General features: G+C 40.0%; 1 protein-coding gene across 1 annotated transcript in view; it reads left to right on the top strand.

Moving 5' to 3' along the window:
* ERC2 (ELKS/RAB6-interacting/CAST family member 2) overlaps positions 1 to 23,242 on the top strand; it is a 791,328-nt gene that overhangs the window by 160,343 nt on the left and 607,743 nt on the right. The window contains exon 3 of the mRNA XM_044384924.2: positions 2,490 to 2,906. Within this exon, the coding sequence (XP_044240859.1) occupies positions 2,490 to 2,906 (417 nt within the window). The remainder of the gene's footprint in view (positions 1 to 2,489; positions 2,907 to 23,242) is intronic.

Raw genomic sequence — 23,242 nt, 5'->3', positions numbered from 1 at the left:
TATTTTGATAGGGATTATACTGAATCTAGATTGCTTTGGGTAGAATGGACATTTTAACAATATTTATCCTGGGGCATCTGGGTGGCTTAGTCAATTAAGCGCCCAACTCTTGATTTTGGCTTAGGTTGTGATCTCAGGGTTGTGAAATGGAGACCTGTGTTGGGCCTCGCACTGGGTGTGGAGCCTGCTTAAGATTCTCTCTATCCCTCTCTAAAACAAACAAACAAACAAACAAACAAACAAACAAACAATATTAATTCTTCCAATCCATGGGCATGGAATATCTTTCTATTTGTTTGTGTTGTCTTCAGTTTCTTTCATGAGTGTCTTATAGTTTTCAGTGTAGAGATCTTTTACTTCCTTGGTTAAATTTATTCCTAGGTATTTTATTCTTCTTCGTGCAATTGTAAATGGGATTGTTTTCTTAATTTTTCTTTCTTCTATTTCATTATTAGTCTAAAGAAACGCAACAGATTTCTTTCTTTTTGGGAGGGGAGAGAGAGAGAGAGAGTAAGGAGGGTTGTGGGGGGAGAGGGAGAGAGAGAGAGAGAATCTTAAGCAAGCTCCACTGCCAGTGCTGTGCCTGATGTGGGGCTTGATCTCACGAACCTGAGATCATGACCTGAGCCAAAATCAAGAGTCAGATGCTTAACCAACTGAACCACCCAGGCGCCCCACAACAGATTTCTTTGTATTAATTTTGTATCCTGCACCTTCTTTTGGAATGATGAAAATGTTCTAAAATGTATTGTGTGGACGGTTGCACAGCTCTGTGAATATACAAAAAGCCACTGAATTTTACACTTTACAGGAGTGAATTTTACTTAAAAAATTCATGATTACCATCATTAAATACATACCAGTTGCTCACTCCCAGTCACTGTCCTGTGAAGCACTGTGGCACATGGATGAGAAAGAGAATACTTGTTCTTTGTGCTCTGGGAATGTCTCAATGGATGTTCTTAAGTGGAGAGATGAAATAGATCCACAAATAGTTTAATCAAAATGTTGCAATACTCAATGCTAATCTCTGGACATAGACCACATTCAGAAAGATCTCAACACCTCTGGGTGCCAGCTGTAGGAATTCGGAAAGATTTCAAAATGTAGACTGCTCCAATATTTATATGACTTAGACATGGTATTATTTATGGTATTTATGGTATTATTTATGGCGTACAGGCGCTATGCCTTGTGTTCATTTTGATTCCCTTGTGTAACGTTGTGTCTGGTCTACTGGCAGGAGTATGTGTTTGGTGATTGAATTTGGAAGTGGCCTGGTTTGTTCGTAGGACTAAAATGCCTTCAAGCTTATGGCTGCCCATTCTGACCAACCTGAGGGTTGGCCCTGTGGGGAATTCACCAACTGTCCTCGTGCAACTGTTTCTTTTCTCATAACCGGTAGCTATTTTGTTTCTTTGGTGTTTTCACTCTGATTTTGGTTAAAATGGTGACTTGGAATAATATGTGGGTACTTCTGGAGTGTTGCGCTTTCTTCTCTGGTAGTATACTGAAGACTTTGGGTTCCTGGGTCAGTGTGATTTAGGAAAACAAAAGATGGAATTAACCTCACTTTCTTCTTCTTCTTCTTTTTTTTTCTTTTGATCATATTTATCAAACAGCAGTGCTATAGATTTTGTGTAGCTTTTGGATCTTTGCTGTAATAAGAAATTGTTTTTCTTTTTTCTTCTTTTTTTTTCTTCTCTGTGAAGGTACTTTATGTTGATTCTTTCTGTTAAATATCCTTTGCTTGCACTGGACTTTTCTTTGTGTTGATTTTTTGCTTCATTTTTTTTTTCCATTTCCCATGCTGTTCAGTTACTGGATGCCAGAAGAACCAAGGTTTGTCCACTCTTTGCAGCTTGTTTGTTTTGCTCTGCACAGCCTCACCTCCTTGTGTGTTTGTGTCTGTCCCTGTCTGCATTTGTTCCCTTTTGCTTGCAGATGCAGTAATCCTGTTTACTAAACCTGTTCACAGCTTTATTTGTAAAAAATAAAGTCCTTGTTTGTGTCTACTTGTAGTGGATGCTATTATTTTCATTTTTTTAAATGGAAATGCATTTATCACGGAAAATAATGAATAGTAGAATAAAGAACACCTTAGGAAACAAGGAATACTGAGTCTGGAGCATTGCGGGCGTAAAAAAGGTGTGTTTGTGAGACTTTCCCTTCTAACCCTTTCCACTTCCTCAATTAAAACTCTAGATGTATAAGTTCCCTTGTGACTGACACTAATATATTGTTTCTGTGTATGTGTACATTTCTCTTCTCCTAAGACATTCAGAAAGCATCCGTGAATTAATTTCCCCTTCTCCATGTGCTGTCCCATGCTTCTGAAGTCACCCTGGAGGACTTCACGGCTGGCCCTCTGGACCTACCTCATGATTAACATTCCATCTTCATAGTGTGGTAGTAACAAATAGCGCTTGGCATTTCCATTGACTTTTTCTCCTTCTTTCTCCTCTCCTGCTCCATCTTTCTCATCACAGCACCTGCAATTGACAATCCAAGCCCTTCAGGATGAGCTTCGGACCCAGAGAGACCTCAATCACCTCCTGCAGCAAGAGAGTGGCAACCGTGGAGCTGAGCACTTCACCATTGAGCTGACTGAGGAGAACTTCCGGCGGCTCCAAGCTGAGCATGACAGACAAGCTAAGGAGCTGTTCCTTTTAAGGAAGACCTTGGAGGAAATGGAGTTGAGAATTGAAACACAGAAGCAGACCCTCAACGCCCGAGACGAGTCGATTAAAAAGCTTCTCGAGATGTTGCAAAGTAAAGGTTTGCCTTCGAAAAGTCTCGAGGATGACAATGAGCGGACACGGCGGATGGCAGAGGCTGAGTCTCAAGTCAGCCACTTAGAAGTGATTTTAGACCAGAAAGAGAAGGAAAACATACATCTTAGAGAGGTAAGGACATTCACTCTATTTCCCCAGAGCCATCCTTACAAGTTAAAATATGTTACCAAGTTATTTTCACAGGTTGAAAGATATCTGCAGCTTTAACAAAATTTCCTGGCATCCGTTTTATAATCTTCCTGTCTGCTTATCACCTTTAAACTGAAATTTTGCATTAGGTTTTTTCTCTGCTCACTACACATATGTTCCATTGTTATTCGACACGTATTCAGGGTCCAAGTGTGTGCAGCACATGCCAACTCTAAGGTGGTTTACAATTGCTTTCCCACAGATGGCCCTAGTTTGAGGGTTTTTTAAGTACAGTACTCAGCTTTAGATGTTTGTCAAATACATCTCTCTAAAGGAGCAAAACAAATAGGTGATTAGCAAAACAATGAACCTAAATATTTTTATAGCTAAATTGGGGCAGCATTTGCAGAAAGTAAACCGTATGGATATTTCTGGGAAGAATGGTAAAATGTGCAGACCAATTTTGAACATTTAGGTTTAAGATAATCTTTGTCTGCATTTTCTTTTGTCTAGGACAAACTGTCCCAGGTTTTCTGAGTATGTGTTTTGCACTTAGTGGATTGAATCATTTGAAGTCTTTCAGAGGCTGTCTGGCCTGCCACCACTATTGAATATTGGGATGCTCAGATATTTGAGGATATGTAGTTGGATAGAGCTTAGAAAAAATGTGGGTGACGGCCAGGGTTTAAAATTTTTACAGCAGTTCCTTGCCTCTATGGTGGATGTGGATCTCAAAAGTACCATGTAGGCAAAATGCTGAGATAGACACAGGTTTCACAGAAAATAGGAAGCAATAAAATGGCATTAAGTATATTTTAAAAATATTCTATGGCAATAAATAAAAATTCCAAAAGATATTTGCTTTCAGACGAAATTAGATTTCTTGGCATTATATACCTTTTCGGATGGGCAGTTCTTGTGAGTCATTTTTTTGGTTGTTCAGAAAACATGGCTTCCATGGTGGGGCTTGCTGATGCAGATGTTCCCAGGGGTTTTCTCTGATATAGATTGTATTTGCTTAGAACATTTGAGCAGACTTTTGTGTCTTCGAACTTAATGTCCTCTGTGCTTATTCTCCCTTGTTTTATTTTCACGAGACATTAACAACATGCTTGGGAAAACCACATGGCTTCGTTTTGGATTGAGATGCTTAGAGAGATGTTTTGTTGGGACTGGATCTGCCTATCCATATTCCAAGAGGCTGAATGTCATGGTTAGGCTTCTAAGATGGCCCCTAATGATTTACATTTCTTGGAAATCATACCCTTGTGTCAATCTATGTCCTTGACTGTAGGCTGAACCTACTGACTTGATTCTAAACAATAGAATATGGTGAAGGTAATGGGATGCCAATGTGACTTCCATGATTAGGTTGTATAGGATTGTCATTTCCATCTTTTTAGCAGACTCCATTGTGTTCTCAGCTTGCCTGCTTTGATGAAGCAAGCTGCCATGTGAAAGCGGCCCACGTAGTAAGGGACTGAGAGTAGCCTCCAGTCAACACCCAGTGAGGAGCTGAGATGCTCACTCAAACAGCCACAAAGAACTGAAAACTGCCAACAACCACTTAGTGTGCTTGGAAGTGGATCCTTTCCTAGTGTAACCTTCAGATAAGATGACAGGCCCTGGGCTGACACCTTGATTGCAGCTTTGTGAGACACTGTGAAGCAAAGGACCCAACTAAGCTGTGCCTGAATTCCTGACCCACAGAAACTGTGAGATAATGAATGTGTGTTGAATTTGGGGGTAATTTGTTACACAGCAATAGATAATGAATAGAGTGGAGCAGAAACTAATCTCTTCCTGCCTTACTCCATAGATTTTACATTTAGTTTACAGAAGAGACGCAATAACTACTGGCAGTAATCACTTGCATGTAAAGCAACTGTGGACTTTGAAATTTTGGTTGTGTTATCTTAGAACTGTGGCTAGAGATTGCCGTAGTTGAAAAAAGCTGCTGCTTTATTTTGGGTGCCAAGGGATCATGTTGGATGTTCAGCAGGGCAGTGATGCCAGAGAAACCTCCATCTGCAGCATTGACCTTGACTTCATGTTGGGGTCTTGTGGTCAGGGCAGAGTCACTCTTTTTCTGTTATTAGATTCTGCTCATTGGTAGCACTAAGTAGAAAGGTGCCTTGATTTTATTGTGTGGATGCCTCCACTTAAATGAATCTTTAAACAAAATTCAGTTTGTGTTTTACAAGATTAGTTTGCCCTCACAGTGGTCTGGCATGGAAATAGACCATGTTCAGGGCCTTAACCATCAGTCTGAGAGCCCACAGAGAGTGGTGCAGAAAATTCAGCCCAACACATCCAGCTAGTTTCCTTGAGCATCAGATGAAAGTCAGTGGATTGCCTTTTTCTTGGCCTATCAAGAGGGTGCATGTGGAAAAGGTGTCTCTATTAAAAAATCTCATTTTTAACTTAACAGAAACACTTGGAGGCCTGAAAGGACGTTCCCCAAGAGAAGGATTGTACTAGCTTCTGACAGCCATTGGTTACATTTTCAGGAATTTTGTGAGCCTGCTTTTAAACCATTGATAACATGAAATTAGTCACGGTGGGAGTATTTACACCATGGAAATCAGCAAATGCTACCCCCAAGGCCTACGCCCCTGCCACCCCATCCCTAAAGCCCATTTACCAACATATCTCTGAGTAAATGTCATGAAATGTTTACCCACAATACAGCAAGAAGAGGCAAGTTAAATAGTGCAAGAATTATGAGTGCCTTAACCACTTATCATTCATTAGAAGTTTTCATAACAGCATCTGGATAGGTGCTTATGTGTCAGATACTTCGAAGAATGTTTTTCATTGATTCATATTTAACTCTCACAACTACCTCGTATACAGTTATGCATCCATTCAATGGCACTTACTAAGCATCTGTTTTGGGATAAAGCAATCATAACTAATAAAGTTTGACTTCATTGTGCTTGTATTCTGTGGGGGTGAAACATAATTTAATAGTAAACAGGGAAGTATCATGAAGAAGAGAAGAGGATGAAGAACTAGTAACGTGGGTGGGGCCAACTTGATATTGGGTGGTCAGGGAAGACCTCTTGGAGGGGGTGATACTGTGAACAGAGACCCGAATGACAAGAAGGAACCGGCCATGTGAAGCTCTCAGAAGACTATTCCATCCCATGCCTGGGAGGTAGGTGCTATTATTTGGCCCATTTTACCTGGAGGAACTGAGGAACAGGTGACACTAAGCTTGCTTAGCTTCCCAGTGGTTTCAGTCATTAAACCATTTCATGAAATCCCTTTTCTAGAGGAATCTTTCCCAAAATGTGCTCTGCAGAACAGCCATTTTGTGGGATGCTAATAATGTGCTATGAGAGAAAAAGGCCTGCAGGGCCAAATGAACTTGGGAAAATGTTGGATTCCACAGTTTACCGTAGGACTCCTCAGACTCCTTAATACGCAAGTATGCATCAGTCCTTCCCAGGAAGGCAAAGGTTCTTAAGCTTATTTAACTTGCTTTTGTCTTGCTGCACTGGTTTTCTTGGTAAAACACTTTGGGAAAAAGCTTTGCTAGAAAATAAAAAGGCTGCTTTTAACTCGTGACCTGCAAAATATGTAAAAATATACAAATAGTTATTTCCCATGGCCAAATAACTGAGTAATTTCCCTCATTAGTTATTCTAGAAGGCAAAGTTTATTGTAAGATGTTTCCATATTCTCTACTGAGTTTTAGAATGTTCTTTTGTCAGGGTATTTTTTTTACTTTTTAGTGGAAAAATGTGGCTGACTGCTTTTGGTATTAAAACAGTAAGAATAGCCCAGCTTGAATAAATAAGTAGCCTGACCTCTGTTAATTTAAATGAATCTAAAACAGGATTTAAAATGTACTTGAGGTTTTAAGTTCAGTGTGTTCCTGATTTCTTTTTCATTTTGCATGGTTCAACCCAGTTTGGGGCTAGATGGCGTAATGCTGGAGAATGGAGTGCTAGTGGTTTTATGATTCATTCTCAGGCAGAGGTGTTGGGCCTCATATAAAACCCATCTCCTGGAATACTGGTCTTGTTTAGCCTATTGTTTGAGCAGATTTTGAGTTGGCAGGAGTTGCACATGGGGAGGGTTGGGTTGCTTTAGTGTCTTGTTATCTTTCGGTGGTCTGGAAAAGGCTGAGGGCGAAACCACTTCTTTGCCTGGCAGGAAACAACAACAAAAAGACTATGATCTCAACTTATTTGGAAGACCAAAACCATTGCCCAAGAACTACAACTGATGTGCTAATGTGAGCCGAAGTGTTGGCTGAAACACAGCATTACTCACTAGTATCGTGGGATACTTTTGGATACAGGTTGATTTGATAAGACATTATTGGATGTGGTAATAGTTTACCTTGTTCTCTAGCTTTTTCTGCACAGAACATATTGTTCCTGTAAAGGTTTTGGTAATCAAGTACCCAAAATACTATTGATTTCATTAAAGAAAAAGTGGGTTTATATGCCAGATCCTCCTATATTCACTCTCCTCAATATTTTCTTGTCTGGGCCTTAGAAGAGAGTCAGGAGTCTCTGGACTCATTGCACTGTAGGGTGTTTGAAGGGAAGGGTGTATATTCTGCTGACATGTCTGTTGATTCCTATGCTAATCCTTTTGGGCAGCTTGCCCATCTTTGGTTGCAAGGGCTGAAGAGCAATCAAGTCATTGGAGGTCACAGTTGCTATTAACTCAGGAGACTGGGCTTGCGCTTTCCACCATGCTGCGATTGGGGCAGGAAGGAGGAGGGTAAAGCAACATGAATTCTTTCTTTCCTCATTATTTACTCAGGTTGTCCCTGGGCCGGTGGGAGATCCACCAAGGCAGAGTCTGTGACCCAGAAGTTCTTGAGCTCATAAACCTTTTTACCGATGGCTCAAACCTCCACTGTATGATCGTTGCCCAGACTTTTAAACTCTACCATAGTGCCCCATCTCAAAACCATATGGCCTCTTTCTTTGTAACAAAAATTTGTCTCCAGTTCTGCTGGCTAAACCATGATTTTGCTGAGGCAGGCATTTCTAATTCTGATTCTACAGATTAAACGTTCTATTTGTACCAACAAAGCTTATCACAGAAAATATTCCTAAACATGAGTGACCACATTAACATAACATTTTACATACTCTCTCTTGCAAGAGTTATTTCCCATATATATTATAGAAACTGTGAGGAGCAGACAGCTTCTGTGGGCCTGGGCGCAGACAGGTGGTGGGATAGTGGGCCAGCGGGAGTACGCTAGGCTTGAGTTTGATGAAATCCTGGTGGAGCTGTCCAACAGGGTTGAGAACATGGTTGAGGAAATGACTGTGAAGTTCTGCCCAAGTGCACAAGGCATTTCTGACTCTTGGTCATGTTGTTGCTGTTGTTTGCACACACACCTGATCATTTGTGGCTACCAAGTCCCCAGTTTGTGTGATCATTCCAAAGTTTGTCTTGTCACTCACCCCTACTGTTGTCTAAGAGGTGGGTGGCCTTAGGATTGCATACTTCTCCTTCATGCCTCTTTTCTGAGTAAGCATGTCATTTTGACTATGGTATATCCTTTGAGATTACATAGAATTTTCACTGACTGGTGCCAACTTGATACAGATTCCCTTTGTTCTCACTGAGTTCCATTTTCACCAAGCACTCTGTACAGGATGAATGCCAATGAAGCATCTTTATAGGAAAGCACTCCTTTTGAACCCTGATTAACAATACTTTCAAAAGCAGAATTTCATAACTTTTACCCACACATTTCTGATGACAAAGGGAATGCACCTATTCTTGTTTCTGTTTAGCATCATTTGCCTTGTCTTTAAATTCTAATATATTCTTTAAAGTTTGAACACTGCATGCTAATTTGAAATGGTTCAGGTTTTACCCCATATTGATTTTAATGAGTGTCGTTGATTGCTTTTTACAGTAAAAGAGACTGGTGGAGCCCCAGGGAGCCATTAGGCACAAGGCATTTTGGAACCTGCTGAGAAAAGAAAGTGGCAGGTTAGAGGGAGGTGAGGGGAGGTGATAGGGATGGGGAGAATGTCAGATGGTTATGCTGGGAGAGACGGTCATTACTGTTCTCATTTCCCTGTCCTCTTGCTCTACCCTGGGTGTGACTGCTTTTTGAAAAATATTCTTTTGGTAGCTGACCTAATTTATTATTATCACGTTTGGTAAAACCATGCACCACAAATGAAACCTTAGTGGCAAGAAAGTACTCCAAGTACCAGGACTGTGGATACTTCAGTATGTCACGAAGTGTGGCAATGGGAAGTTGAGACAGCTCAGTTATACCGAGGTCCTACCTGTCTTGGATGGAACATCAGCTAATACCTTACATATGAAGGAGGCTTCATAGTTCATAGAATACACTATTTTAATGCTTTCTTCTAATGCTCCTGGTAACCTTGTGAGGAAACAGGGTCAGAGAGATTAAGAAGTAATGACAAATAACATTTACTGGGCACTCAAGGGCATCAGCCTTTGCTAATCAATTTCCAGGGAGTGCCACTTAATCCTCCCAACAATACTCTGGGGTGGGTGGTGGTTTCCTGCTCTCAGATGAGGAAGCTATGACACAAGGGGGTGATGTGTCTGGTCCAGCTTCTTAGAGCAAGTAGTGATGAATCTGGTATTCAAATTTAGGCCTGCTGATTTCAGGCACCTGTTCCTAACCACTCATTGACACTGCCAGGGATAATGCCTGACTAGAGCAGAGATTAGAATTCTGGTCTTCTGACTTCTTCCTCAGGGATATTTTCTCAGTCAGGAAAAAATGCAAAAGGCTCTGATTTTTTTTCTTGCTACATCTTGTAGGGCCTGTTGAATCCAGGACTATAAATCAATGTATGAGGTCACTGAGCAGTAGAAGGGTTAAACAGTGCCACGCAGAATGCAGCATCACAGCTGGATCTCCTCAGTCCATTTGTCGCTCATGAAAGTTAAAGTACTAGATTAAAATACAAAGAATGGTACTATACATGTAGGTCCTCCATGAATTCCTAGGAAATAGATGAATTTTTGTGAACAGAGAATGAGGAAAAACAGGAGGTGCTTAGAGCTGGACCTTCCCCATTTTATCTGTTCAAAGTTAGCCTTCTTTTTCAATTTTTTAACCCTGTCATTATTTCATTGCCTATGTTTCCCCAAACTGACTTTACTTTTTATTTAGTTTTCATTGGGTATTTTGGGTTTCTCTGTATGTCAGTGTGAGACATTAAAACTCTATTTATAATTTATAACCTCCAATAAATTCTTCAAGTTCATTGTTCTTCTAGGTGGCTAAACTTTGGAAAAGCAAAATCTACTTTCTCACCCACTCTGGCTTGGATGTGAAAGGGAAAACTTTATTTGTGTTTCCAGTTTGGCATATATGTTAAGAGTGTCTTAAGTGTTTTGGGTAGAGGGTTAAATAGGGCAATGTGAATGCTTGCTGGGTGATTCCTACAATTGGCTTATAGTTACAGCAGTTGTGACTTATACGAAGAAGGAATCAAAACCTCCTTAATAAAGGAAAGATATAATTATATATGAGTGGTTTATAGAAAAAGGAAAAAGAAGGAAAGATGAGTGAGCCTTTAGAATAAACATAAAGACTTACTACTCAATTAGATCAAGAGTGGGCACATGCTTGTGGGGCAAGCATGGCTTATTACCACCTGTTTTTTTATGGCCTGGGAACTAAGAATGGTTTTTACCTTTTTAGATGGTTATATTTGAAATGGCTATGTAAGTATATAATATCCTAAATATATATACATATGTATATAATATATAAATAGTCGCTAAAAAGAAAACCTCTTTCGATTTTGCCTCCTGGCCCTCAAAGCCTAAAATTTTTACTACTTGGCCCTTTAAGAAAAAGTTTGGTTACTCCTGAATTATTACTAATTGGCCCTTTAAGAAAAAGTGTGGTTACTCCTGAATTAGATAAGTAAACAGTTTTTGAATCAAGATGTTTGGTAAAAAGCATATGTGCAATTAGTTATATTTAGAGTATCAAATCTGACTATTTTTGTATAGCTTTTGAGTATTTTTTTAAAATGAGGAGACAATATTTTTTTTCCTGTCGTTTCTGCCCGTATTTCCTTTATAATGATTAGGCTGGTGATTTTCATCTCCAGAGTTGTAGCACCTTGGGCATTGCCAGTTATCATGAAAGTCTGCAGCTCTTTCAGGAGTGGTGGGTGTTGGGGAGGTAACCTGTGGGTTACAAAGGGACTGTGTGGGAAGAATTCACTAACCTATTAAAATGCCAGAGAAATGGAGATTGCCATTCAAACTCCTAAGGAACCAGGAATTCCTGACCTAGTAAAAACACAGCTTCCAAATCCTCCTCTTTTTTATATTTTTTTAAATACCTGTGCTTACTGACACTTTTTAGGCCTATACAATGCTTTTTTAAGTCTGTGGCTGCTTTGAAGGAACTGGCCTGAAAAAGAAACTGTGTATATATAAATCGTGTTAAAAGATAGTTAGATGTAGTAATCATTGATGTACCATAGATTTGCTAGGTTTTCCTATGGAAAGTATTCTTTATCAGGTAAAGCCAGGGCCTGGGCAGGATGACAACCTAGAAATCCCCTTACCACTCTCTGCCCTTCCTTCAGCCTCTAAGGGAGTAAGATCTGTTCTGGTAACAGAGGGGTTGGGTTGTCAGCTGTTTGAGCATATGTAGTATTGGGGGAAGACCCTATATCTGCTTTTGAAATTTTGCTTCCTTGGTGTAGCCCAGGGTTTCTTAATCTCAGCACTACTGGCATTTGGGACAGGATGTGTCTTTGTTGTGGGGGCTGTCCTGTGCATTGTAGGATGTGTAGCAGTACCCTGGGCTTCTATCCGCTAGGTACAAATAGTACCTTTCCCCTTCCCCCAGTTGTGACAACCAAAAATGTCTCCAGACATTGGAAAATGTCTCCTGGGGGCTTGGGGGGGGGGGCAAAATCACACAGGTTGTGAACTGCTGGTGTAGAGTGATTGACACATCCTTCTGGTGGCCGGCCTGTGGCTGTGGCAAAATAGAGTAATTCCCAGCCCCACCTGCTTGAAACTCTGTTTTACTGAGGAAGGGCAGCCCAGTCATGATAATTCTTGACCCAAAGACTGCCTTCAGGGGATTGAACTAGGAAACAGATGTGCTGAGGGGAGGTGGGGGCTTGAGTCGGAAAAGAAACAGAAGTGGGGTGTGTGTGTATGTGTGTGTGTGTGACAGAGAGAATGAGAGAAGCTACCTCTGACTCCCCTGCCCCCCCCACAAGAAAGGTAGGGCTGAGAATTAGGCAAGTCCTAGAAAATAAATCTAAGGGAGGAGTTGGGGGTGGTGTTCTGATCTTAGATACCACGTGGGAAAGCTGGACTTTGTGAAAATAAAAGGTGTTTGATTCTCAGGAGTATTTATGGAGGTAATAATTATAGATCTGAGAAGACACATAACTTCACTTTTTGTCTACTGGACTCTCACCATTAATCAGCAGTTCTATTTTACGGTAAAAGTTGTCGTCCCTGCTTTCCCCAAAATGGCCTCAGAGTCTCCCTTTCTGTTTTTTCAATAAACATTTCTCTACATGAACTGCTATCCACCCCTTCCCCAGCTCCACCAAACTTCAGAATAATTTTGGAGTGTGGTAGTTTTATCGTGTGGAAATGTAGTACAGATGTTCAGAATTACCTTTTCTTTCTCTCCTTTAAAACATCATGACCACACATGCTTTGCTCTAAGTACTTTTAAGTATTTTTATTATTACTATTAAAAAATCTTGCCTCAGGCAGATTCCTACTAAATCTCAAGTAAAGGCAAATATTAAAATAGCAGCAAGTATTTATGTATATCACACTAAAAAGTCTGAACTCATATTTGGCTTTTTATGCAACTGAGACCTTTATTTTTTGATCCACTTCACCAAGTTTAGTTTTACCCTCTTTTCCTGACCCTAAAACTTTAAGTTTAGACTATAGGATTTTGTTCACTATCCTTTCCCCTTCCCCAATTTTCTCTAGATTTGAGTTTTTCTTTTTATCCTGCGTATATGTTTGAACTCAGCCTGATCACTTAATGAAGTTTGATGGGAGGATTTGGACTGTCAGCATGAATTAGTGCATGTTTTTAAAAGTTATTAATGGAGGAAAGTTCTGTTCTCCCAGAGAATTCCACTGATGAGTGGCAAAGTTTCTGTGTTCTTCAAGTGCCACACATTGGGTCCAGTGATCATATACAAAGGAAATGCTTTATCAACAGTCAACACCTCCCCCACTCAGAAACCTATTTATGGAGATTAGCTGCTTCTCTAACCTTAGCTTCGTTTGGGTTTATTAGTGCTACTTTCTTTTTATATTTCTTGGCCAGACTTAAACATATTTCTCTAAATAGTTGCTAAAAAGAAAATCTCTTTAGATTTAATCACTTGAACCTGGAATCAAGAGCTCCCTCACCACCTGTGAGCACTTTTTAGCATGCTGGAGATTAATTCTGGTTCAGACAAATGAGCTGTAAAGCATTGCTTTTTCCATCCACATCCAAACAGGAATGCATTACAAGGTGATTTTCTTTTATTTTTATTTTTATTTTTATTTTTTTTTAAAGATTTTATTTATTAATTTGACAGAGATAGAGACAGCCAGTGAGAGAGGGAACACAAGCAGGGGGAGTGGGAGAGGAAGAAGCAGGCTCACAGCAGAGGAGCCTGATGTGGGGCTCGATCCCAGAACGCCGGGATCACGCCCTGAGCCGAAGGCAGATGCTTAACTGCTATGCCACCCAGGCGCCCCAAGGTGATTTTCTTTTAAAGGGCAGTGAAGATCTTTTTCCTTCTGTCATAGTCCATAGTCCAGCAAGGAAGAGGCAGAACCTGATTGTGCCTGAGACAGTAGAAATAACAATGTAGGTATTCCACCATGGCTTCATGATACCCAGTGGTGTTCTTGCCAACAGTCTCTGTTGCAATACTTTTATGATGCATGTCAAGATTTAGATGGTTTTAAGGACTCAAGCTTTAGTCGCTTTAAAAGACAGAATGTTGCACATGACTGGATCTTTGCCAATTCCACACTGGAAGCTTGAGACGCCTGAAAAACCTGCCAGGTGCTAACCTCAATGGATATTCTTAGGCTGCCTCTTGAGCAACTGTTACAGGGAGAGGGATCACAGGAGTTTCGTGGAGATTTGAGGATTCTTATGCTGAGTGGGGACTTCTGACACATGATGATACAGGATTCTCCAGAAGACATGAAATGTCTTTGAAGAACTCAATACGTTTTCCCCTTTTTGTTAGGCTGTGGTTATCTTTGCATGCTGGCTTTTTGCTTGCTTGCCTCACAGGCACAAATGTGGGAGGACTCAAGGAGAATGGTCTAAAATGACCACATTTTCTGAAATCATGGCAGCCTCTTGAGAAATCTGTGTGGCGTGGTCTGTCTGAACGCTATCACATGGAGAGAGAAAGGTTGGAGTCTCATTGTGGGAGGCCCTGGCAGGGTGCTGTAAATAGCATAAATCATCATCGTCTTTACCTCCACTGTAAAAAATATAAGGCTCTCTGGTGCAGGCACAGAGCTGAGTGCTGTACTCAGTTACTCCTCAGAGCAACCCTGTGAGGTGTAGGTGCTGACATTGTCTCATTACTTCATCAGGGCAGCTAAGTAGCTTGCCTAATATCTCATAGGGGACTTGATGTCAGAGATGGGAACCATTGTATCTACTGTTCTATAGAAAGTCAAAATAACTTCTAGTCATTTCTTCCCACCCAGTTCCTCTCTGTCTCTGATTTGTTTTCTTTGAAACTTTCCTTTTCTATTTAGGTTTCTGATCTGGCTCATATTATATGACTTCATTTAAAATCTTACTCTTTCTCTTAATATGTCAGTTTCCTTCTCTTTTATTTTAACCTCAATCATTTAATTCCTTTTGTGTTTTCATCTGCATTGTTTTATGAGGTTAATTGTCTTGTTATGTTCCAAGTAGAAGTTCTGGGCTTTTGCAAGAGACCTAAGAATGTTAGTGAAATTTACAGGAGACTTCTGGCCTAATATAATTTTAATCAGCAGTTTTCTCTGCTTTCTGTAAAACCTTTCATCCACCTGTGCAAGTTTATTTTTTGGTCTCAAATGAAATGACCTATACAAAGCACTTTGCACAAGGCTTGGCTTAACAAATGTCATTTATGTCTCTTTGAAGAAAGGTGAGGAGAAGATAAGCAGGAGTTATGGTCACATCAGTTGGTCTCCTTGTAAAGCAAGTCCATGCTCCCTTTACAAACCATTGACTTCTCTCTTTAGAATAAAACCTCACCTGGTGGCATTTTACAGGTCACTTGTTGGGGCACAGGTGTTCGTACTGAGCTGTGCAAACTCCAGAGTGACCTTCTCTCCACTATCCCAGGTTCACTTTGTAATTGTTCAATAATGTTATAGAGTAGATTATGTTGTATGATAAATATCTAGTTCACAGGGTTTGAATAAACTTAAATGTAGTGCATTTAATAAGTAAATTACATGTAATGCATGAATACATATAAGGGCTGGCACATAGTAGGTGCTCAATAAGTGTTAGTTTATTGATCTTTATTTATTTATTTTTTAAAAAAAGATTTTATTTATTTATTTGACAGAGATAGAGACAGCCAGCGAGAGAGGGAACACTAGCAGGGGAGTGGGAGAGGAAGAAGCAGGCTCACAGCGGAGGAGCCCGATGTGGGGCTCGATCCCAGAATGCCAGGATCACGCCCTGAGCCGAAGGCAACGCTTAACCGCTGTGCCACCCAGGCGCCCCTAGTTTATTGATCTTTATATACTTATCTCTATATATCTATATGTCTATCCACCTATCTACATCTCCTCTCAAGACTGTGTATTCTTTGAGAGTAGGAATCACGTCTTATTCATCTTTAATATTACCAGCACCTGGCACACAGTAGATGCTGACTGATCGTGTTTATCATTATTGATACACATCTGCCTCCTGTGAGGAGAGATCATCTTATACATCTTTAATGTAGTATAATAGATGACCAAAGTGTTTGATGTATATAGAGAATGACTGGGGAAATAAAGCATGAAATAATTAGAAGTTGTTACAACTTTTGGGATGACACAAAAATTCCTATGATTCATAAAAATATTTTTAATGAATTGTACATATGTAGTACTTACAATAGCTGCCCTTTTTTGAGCACTTAACTTTGTGCTTGACACTCAACTAAGTGCCAGTCACTCATTATACATTTAATCTCAGGATTTATCCTCCCTTTATAGATGAGGAAACTGAGGCACAAAATAGGTGTGACTTTTACAGGGTCACATAGCTACCATGTTAGAGTTAGAATTTGAATAGAGTTCTTTCCACTATCCTATTCTTGCCTATAGAAATAATTACTCTCCATAGTGTATTTCATATCCATTATAATAGTAGTGGTAATTTTCCTGCAGCTAACCTTTTTATTAAAAGAAGATGAAAATCCAGTAGACCTAATTAAACATATACTGGGTACCAAGTTTGTGGAAAATTCCATCTCCAGTTTGGACCCCTCTCCTGAGCATCAGGGCCATAACATTTAACTTTCCAGTGAGCATTTTGTGGGTTGTGGAGACATCTTAAATTTAGCCTGTCCAGAATGGAACTTCTTGTCTTCCTTCCAACTGTTCTTCCCCCTGTGTCTCTGTCTCGCTGACTGCCCCCAGCGTTTAGCTCTCCACCCAATCCAGATACTGTGAATTATCATCAATTTCTCTTTCTCCATCATTCCTGTATTAGTTTCCTATTGCTGCTGTAACATATTACCACAGACTTAGTGGTTTACAACATAAATTTATTCTCGTACAGTTCTGGGGGTCAGAAGTCTGAAATCAATTTCACTGTGCTAAAATCAGTGTGTTGGCAAGCCTGTGTCCTTTCTGGAGGCTCTAGGGGAGAGTTCATTTCCTTGCCTTTTACAGCCTTTAGAGGCCAGCTGCAATCCTTGGCTTGTGGCCCCTTCCTAGATCCTTAAATCTCTCTCTCTATGACCTCTGCTTCTGTTGTTACATTTCCTTCCCTCTGACTGACCCTCCCACCTCCCTCTTAGGAGGACCCTTGTGCTTACATTGGGTCCACCCAGATAATCTGGGATAATCTTCCCATCCCAAGATCCTTAACAAACATATCTTTAGAGTCCTTCTTGCCATGTAAGGTAATGTATAGACAAATTTTGGGTATTAGGATGTGGCCATCTTTGGGGGACTATTATTCAGCCTAGCACATTCCCTATATCCACTATATCACTAAATCTTGTTTATTCTCTCTACAGACTTTTAGATCTGCCCGTGGCTTTTCTTTTCCAATCTTCTTACGTTTGGCCTGGTCCTCTGAACTAGTGTCCCAGCTTTGTACCTCTTGTAGGTCCTTCTTTGCACTGCTATCGTAGTCATCTTTGAAAAAAAATGCCTGTCTGTCTTTTCTGAAGCCTCCATTACCAGGAGGACAAAGTACAAACTCTTGAGCCTGGTCACAAGGCCCCTCCCTGTTTTTCCAGTCTTATTTCTTGTTCTTTCTCTTTCCTCTGCTCCAGTCACCTCAAACTCTGACTGCTTTGCTCAATAACTGGCCTCTGAGTTCTGTGCCTTTGTTCGTGCAGCTCCCCTTAGTGTCTGGGGCACCTTTCCTCCTCCATCTTTACTTGACCAACCTTTATTTGTCCTGCATTATTCAGCCCAGGCATTACCTTCTCAGAAGTCCTCACTTTTACTCTCTCTCACCCTAGACTGAATTAGGGTCCCTGCCTGTGCTTAGTTCTTATAGAAATTGTTAAATATCCATTTACTTGAATGAGAATATCCAGACAAAGAACATCCATAGGATCTAGCATTGTCCTTGGTGTATGGTAGGAACCCCATAAGATGTGACACATATCATATTCTTTCTTAGACCCCCCCACCTCCCCAAAAAAGCAATATGATTTTAACCACACCTTAATTTATATTCAAACCCCCATTATATTAAAATGTACAGTTTTCCTAAAGCATATACTATAATCAAACAAAATGACATTTGAAGACAATAAAGTATGGCTATTTCAGTAAAAAAATATTAAAATTGAACTAGTTATTTGGTGCCATAAATATTAAAGATCTAGATGAATCACTGATTTCTTTACTGAGTTTTGGGAATTGAAGGGATGCTGGGTGCAAAGCACTGCAGTGTCCCAGCAATATTGATGGTCGGTCACAATAACTAATGCTGAATAGTAAGAGATGGTTTCATGTGATCCTTGTCAATAGGGTAGATGTTTGAACTGCCAGAACAGGAAATTATAAAATTTGTGTCTAAAAATAATCTTATCTTTTTCTTTTTCAATTGTGAACTCTAGTGCTATGAAACAAGGACCTTAGAGAAACTCCAGGCAGTTTGTGAAACCCTTCTTTGTAATCAGCTGATTTGATTTTCTTCAGTGTGATGGTGGAATATTTGTGAGGAAATTAAACTTCGTTATACTCTAGCCATCAGTTGCACGGTATCAACTTTTCTATCAGACTTTAAGAAGAATTTTTGAAATACTGGAGCTTTGACCCGAGTGCAAGTTTGCAAAACTACAGTAGCTTTGGAAGAAGTTTAAATGAACTTGGGACCTCTAAAGCAGAATTTCTCAACTGAGTCACTGTTAACATTCTGGAATGGATAATTCTTTGTTGGGAGGGAGGGCATCCTGTATGTTGTAGAATGTTTAGCAACATCCCTGACCTCCACCTACAAAATTCAGTAGCATCACCACCCCCAGTTGTGACAATCAAAAATGTCCCCAGACATTGCCAGATGTCCCCTGGGGGGCACATTTGTCCCCAGTTGAGAGCCACTGGTCAAAAACCTTGCTACTCCAAATGTGGCCCCCAAAACCACAATTAGAAATGCAGCATCTCAGCCTCTGCCCCAGGCCTCTGGAATCAGAATCTGTTTTATAAAAAAATCTGCAGGAGACCTGTGAGCACATGAATGTTTTGAAAAGTGCTGACCTAAAACTCTGCTCAGGGCGGTGTGGTATAGCAGAAAGGCAAGAGCTATGGAGTCAGACTTGGCTTCTTGATAATAGCTGTGTGACCTTAGGCAAGTTGTTCAACCTCTCTGAGAGCTTGCTCCTCTGTAAAATGGGACTGAGAAAACCTTCTGTGTTGTGAGAATAAAGGGAGCGAATATAGCTGAAGCAGGGAAAAGGGCACCTGGCCATTATTAGAATCTCACCGGGCTGGCTTTCTTCCCTTTCTTTATAAAGCTGTTTTTCTTGGCCTTGCTGAGCTTACTGTTACTTGTAGTGATGATATAAGAGGATGAGGAAAAGCAGTATGTTTGAGTCAGTGCTCTGCAAGTAGAAGGAGCCGTAAAAAAGCTGCCTGTTTACAGATTTTTATTTTTGAATTATTTACTTTCTTTAAGCTGTGGCTCTTGTGGTCTGGTCTTCCTGTTGCTTGGGAAACTGGGATCCCATTTCTGGAAAACTCATTATCTTGGGCCTTGTGAACTCTTAATGGTCTCATTTAGAGGCCAGAATCTAAAGGTGGGAAAGGTGAAGTTGATGGCGGCTAAATGTAAAACTATTTAAGGAAGAAGAAGCTCACATGGTAAACTTTATTCCTGTGCTATATAGCAAGTGTATTTTGAAATGGGGCAATTATTTTTATGACCATTAGTAAAATTTTTGATCATTAGTAAGAATAAATATTTTTGCCTTGGGAATAAGTTGATTGCTATGGGACTCCAAAATTTTCCCCTTTCCTCTTTCTTCCACCATGACGCTGCCTTGTATAAAAGCATGTATTTTTAAATTTCTTATCCTGATATATCAAGAATAGCTGTTCTCATAGCTTTGGGCCAGTAATCTAACCTGACAGATAATTCTCTCTCTCTCTCTCTCTTTTGTTTTTGCAAAATTCATTAGAAAAATAATAGATAACATGGGTACATACATGCACACATGCAGTCACACACCCACACAAGCAATATATAAATCTGACTTGTCAGGACAATTTTTAGGCAGATCACAAGTAGTTTATCTATAGTACTGTGATTTAATGAAGATGAAGGGACATTGTCCAGAATCACTGTACAGTCATATAGATTAGGCATTGCACCACTCTGGGCGTGCCATGTATACCATGGACATTATAGATTTGCATATACGTTATGAGTTTGTTAGAAGATGGCAACATATAGGGGCGCCTGGGTGGCACAGTCGTTAAGCGTCTACCTTTGGCTCAGGGCGTGATCCCAAGCCCCACATCAGGCTCCTCCTCTAGGAGCCTGCTTCTTCCTCTCCCACTCCCCCTGCTTGTGTTCCCTCTCTCGCTGGCTGTCTTTGTCAAATAAATAAATAAAATAAAATCTTAAAAAAAAAAAAAGGAGATGGCAACACAGCCACTTGTTCCAACAAAATCATATTGCAACAGTTTTCTGGCAGTTAGAGGAAGGGACTTCCTTCTATAATTTATACAAAGGTGCCATATGAGCTAATGACAGCCCTGCCATCTCACCTTTCTTTGGAAGCTTCTACTCTGGTGTGCAAAGCAATATATATCATTATCCCAGAAGTCAAAATGTGGCTAAGAGCCATAAGAAAAGTACAATTTGTTTAATTTCCACATTTCATGCATATGAAAAAGAATCCCCCCATAAAAGAGGTGTTTGAACATCACTTTCATCTAGAAGCTATCACGAATGCCTGTGTGTATGTTGCCATCCTTTCCATGTGAAGGAGAAATTTAAGAAGTTAAGGAAGGTGTGACACAGTGTTTGTGCTACAGAGATGGGAACAGAGATACTCAATTTATACATGAGACTATCAAATGTATGTTTTTCTTCAGTACTTTGCTTCTTGGATTTGAGGGCTGTTCATATAACTTGACATTGATCATGTGAGCATTGTTGGCTTATCTAGTGTCATGCCTTGGGTTGATACATTTTATTCTACTTTTCTGTTTATTTATTCTGTTTATTTTATTCTACTTTTACCTCCATCTAGAGATAGGCTGCTGTTTTACATGAACGGTCCTGAAGAAGGAAAAATGTCTGTTTAACTTGGCCTCTTTATTTATTTATTCAAATATAGTTGACATACGGTGTTATATTAGTTTCAGGTGTACACTATAATGATTCCGCAATTCTATATGTTACTCAGTACACATCAAGATAAGTGTACTCCTAATCTCCTTCACCTATTTCACTCATCCCCCTCCATCTGCCTCCCCTCTGGTGAATGCCAGTTTGTTCTCTGTATTGAAGTGTTCATTTTTTCTCTTTTTTTGTTTTGTTTCTTAAATTCCACACATGAGTGAAATCATATGGAATTTGTCTTTCTCTGACTTACTTCACTTAGCATTGTACCCTTGAGGTTGTCCCAAATGGCAAGATCTTATTCTTTTTTATGGCTGAGTAATATTCCCTATCTATCTATCTATCTATCTATCTATCTATCTATCTATCTATCTATCTCACATTTTCTTTATCCATTCATCTGTAGGTGAACACTTAGGTTGCTTCTGTGCTTCCATATCTTGGCTATTGTCAACTTGGCCTTTTTAGATGTAGCAGTGTGTTGGTGATACAGATATCAAACCGAGAGTTCTTCTAGATGGGCAGAGTAGAAAAGAGAGAATGCAGTTATTGACAGGGCACCAGGTGGAGGAAAATCTACTTTTTTGTTCAAGTGGTAAACTTCAGGGTTATTTTTCTTGGGTCCAGATGTGCCCAAATTGGTCAGTTTGACCGGATTGCAAAGAAGGATCTTACCTGGATTTCTTGGGGATGATGTCATTTTTTTTTGTTACTAATGCTAGAGTTCTTTTTTTTTTTTTTTTTAAAGATTTTATTTATTTATTTGTCAGAGAGCAAGAATACAAGCAGGGGCAGTGGCAGGTAGAGGGAGAAGCAGGCTTCCTGCTGAGCAAGGAGCCCAATGCAGGGCTTGATCTCAGGACTCTGGGATCATGACCTGAGCCGAAGGCAGATGCTTAACTGACTGAGCCACCCGGGCATCCCCTAATGCTAGAGTTCTTAACTGTGTGTCTAAGTTGTGAGCCTTGTAGGAAATTTGTTTTTAGTAGTTAGGGTCATGAAATTTGCAAATAATGTGTTAAAATTAAATTATATGGTCATGATATAAAATAAAATGATGATATAACTAAGAGATGCAATATTAGATAGCTCATATAATAGAAAGCTTAGTTTGGGCCCATAGTTCTCTGAGGAGGTTTCCATTATCTGTATCTTGTAAATGTAGAAACTGGGGCTTAGAGAGGTTAATTTCACAATGCTCAGAAGTGGAAAGAATGGGATTTGAACCCAAGTCTGACTGATGGACTCCCACTTGCAGTTATATATCCCTGAGCTAAAAAGACAAGAGGTTGTACATAACCACATTTCTGGACTGCCATGGGATGTGTGAATGTCACTGTTTCCGTGTAGGATGACTGATTGCTCCAGTTGCCACGGAGTGGGGGGTCCAGGATGTGGGATTTCCAGTTTTTAAACTGGAAAAGTGCTGGGCAAATCAGGAGGAGTTGGCCACCCTACTCCTGTATGCCATCGTAGGGACAAGGTAAGGATGAGGGGGGAATCATTGGATTGCTTCTTCCTTCTTGCTCTCATTACGTGTGTTCTGGACAGTTTGGATGAGAGTGTGGTTTTTCCATTACACTTTTTCAGGATGTAAAGAAAATGTGTGAAGAAATTGCAGGCCTGGTCTTTTAGGCAGCTCATCAGCCGGGATCCTCAGGGTCTTTCTAAAAGCAGGTGAAGAAGAGGTTATAAATAAATACATAAGTAAATAGCCTGCCATGATGGTGGGAAACACACTTATGACACTTCAGGTTTGGCCACAGTGGTTGCATTTAAGCCAGATGTCTCGGTCCTGTTTTGCACTAAGTTGATGGATTTTAGTAATTTGGTGCTAGGGGCTGGAGGTGGAGGGTTCATACCCTCACCTGACACTGCCCTGAATGTGGGCTGTTTTGCCTCCATTATAGGATTTAGAAAGTAGAATTTAGTATTTGACAACCATTCACATTGTTGTAATGGGAGAAAATAGCAATAAATATGCTTATTTTAAAATGGAAATTTGCTACTTGGAAGTGTCTACTCCCTTGAGGAAGTTCTTTAGGTTTTATCATCTCATGGTACAAGAGCTGTCTGTGGGCCTGGCAGTTATACAAAAGAAAATTTATTTGGGTCCTTCTTTGTAAAAATGAGAATGATTTGTCTTTTTTTTTTTTTTTTTTTGGGGTGCTCTTGTGCCTTCATTGGAAACTTGAAATTTTATTTTTCAACTCCTTGATAGTTTGCTTTTCTGGTCACACATTTTTTTTTTTTTTTGGTCTATTTATTCCCC

Source organism: Ursus arctos, unplaced genomic scaffold (assembly GCF_023065955.2).
Source record: "Ursus arctos isolate Adak ecotype North America unplaced genomic scaffold, UrsArc2.0 scaffold_14, whole genome shotgun sequence".
Taxonomy (NCBI): Eukaryota; Metazoa; Chordata; class Mammalia; order Carnivora; family Ursidae; genus Ursus; species Ursus arctos.
Note: the sequence above shows the minus strand (reverse complement) of the source record. Positions and strands in the feature narration are given on the sequence as shown.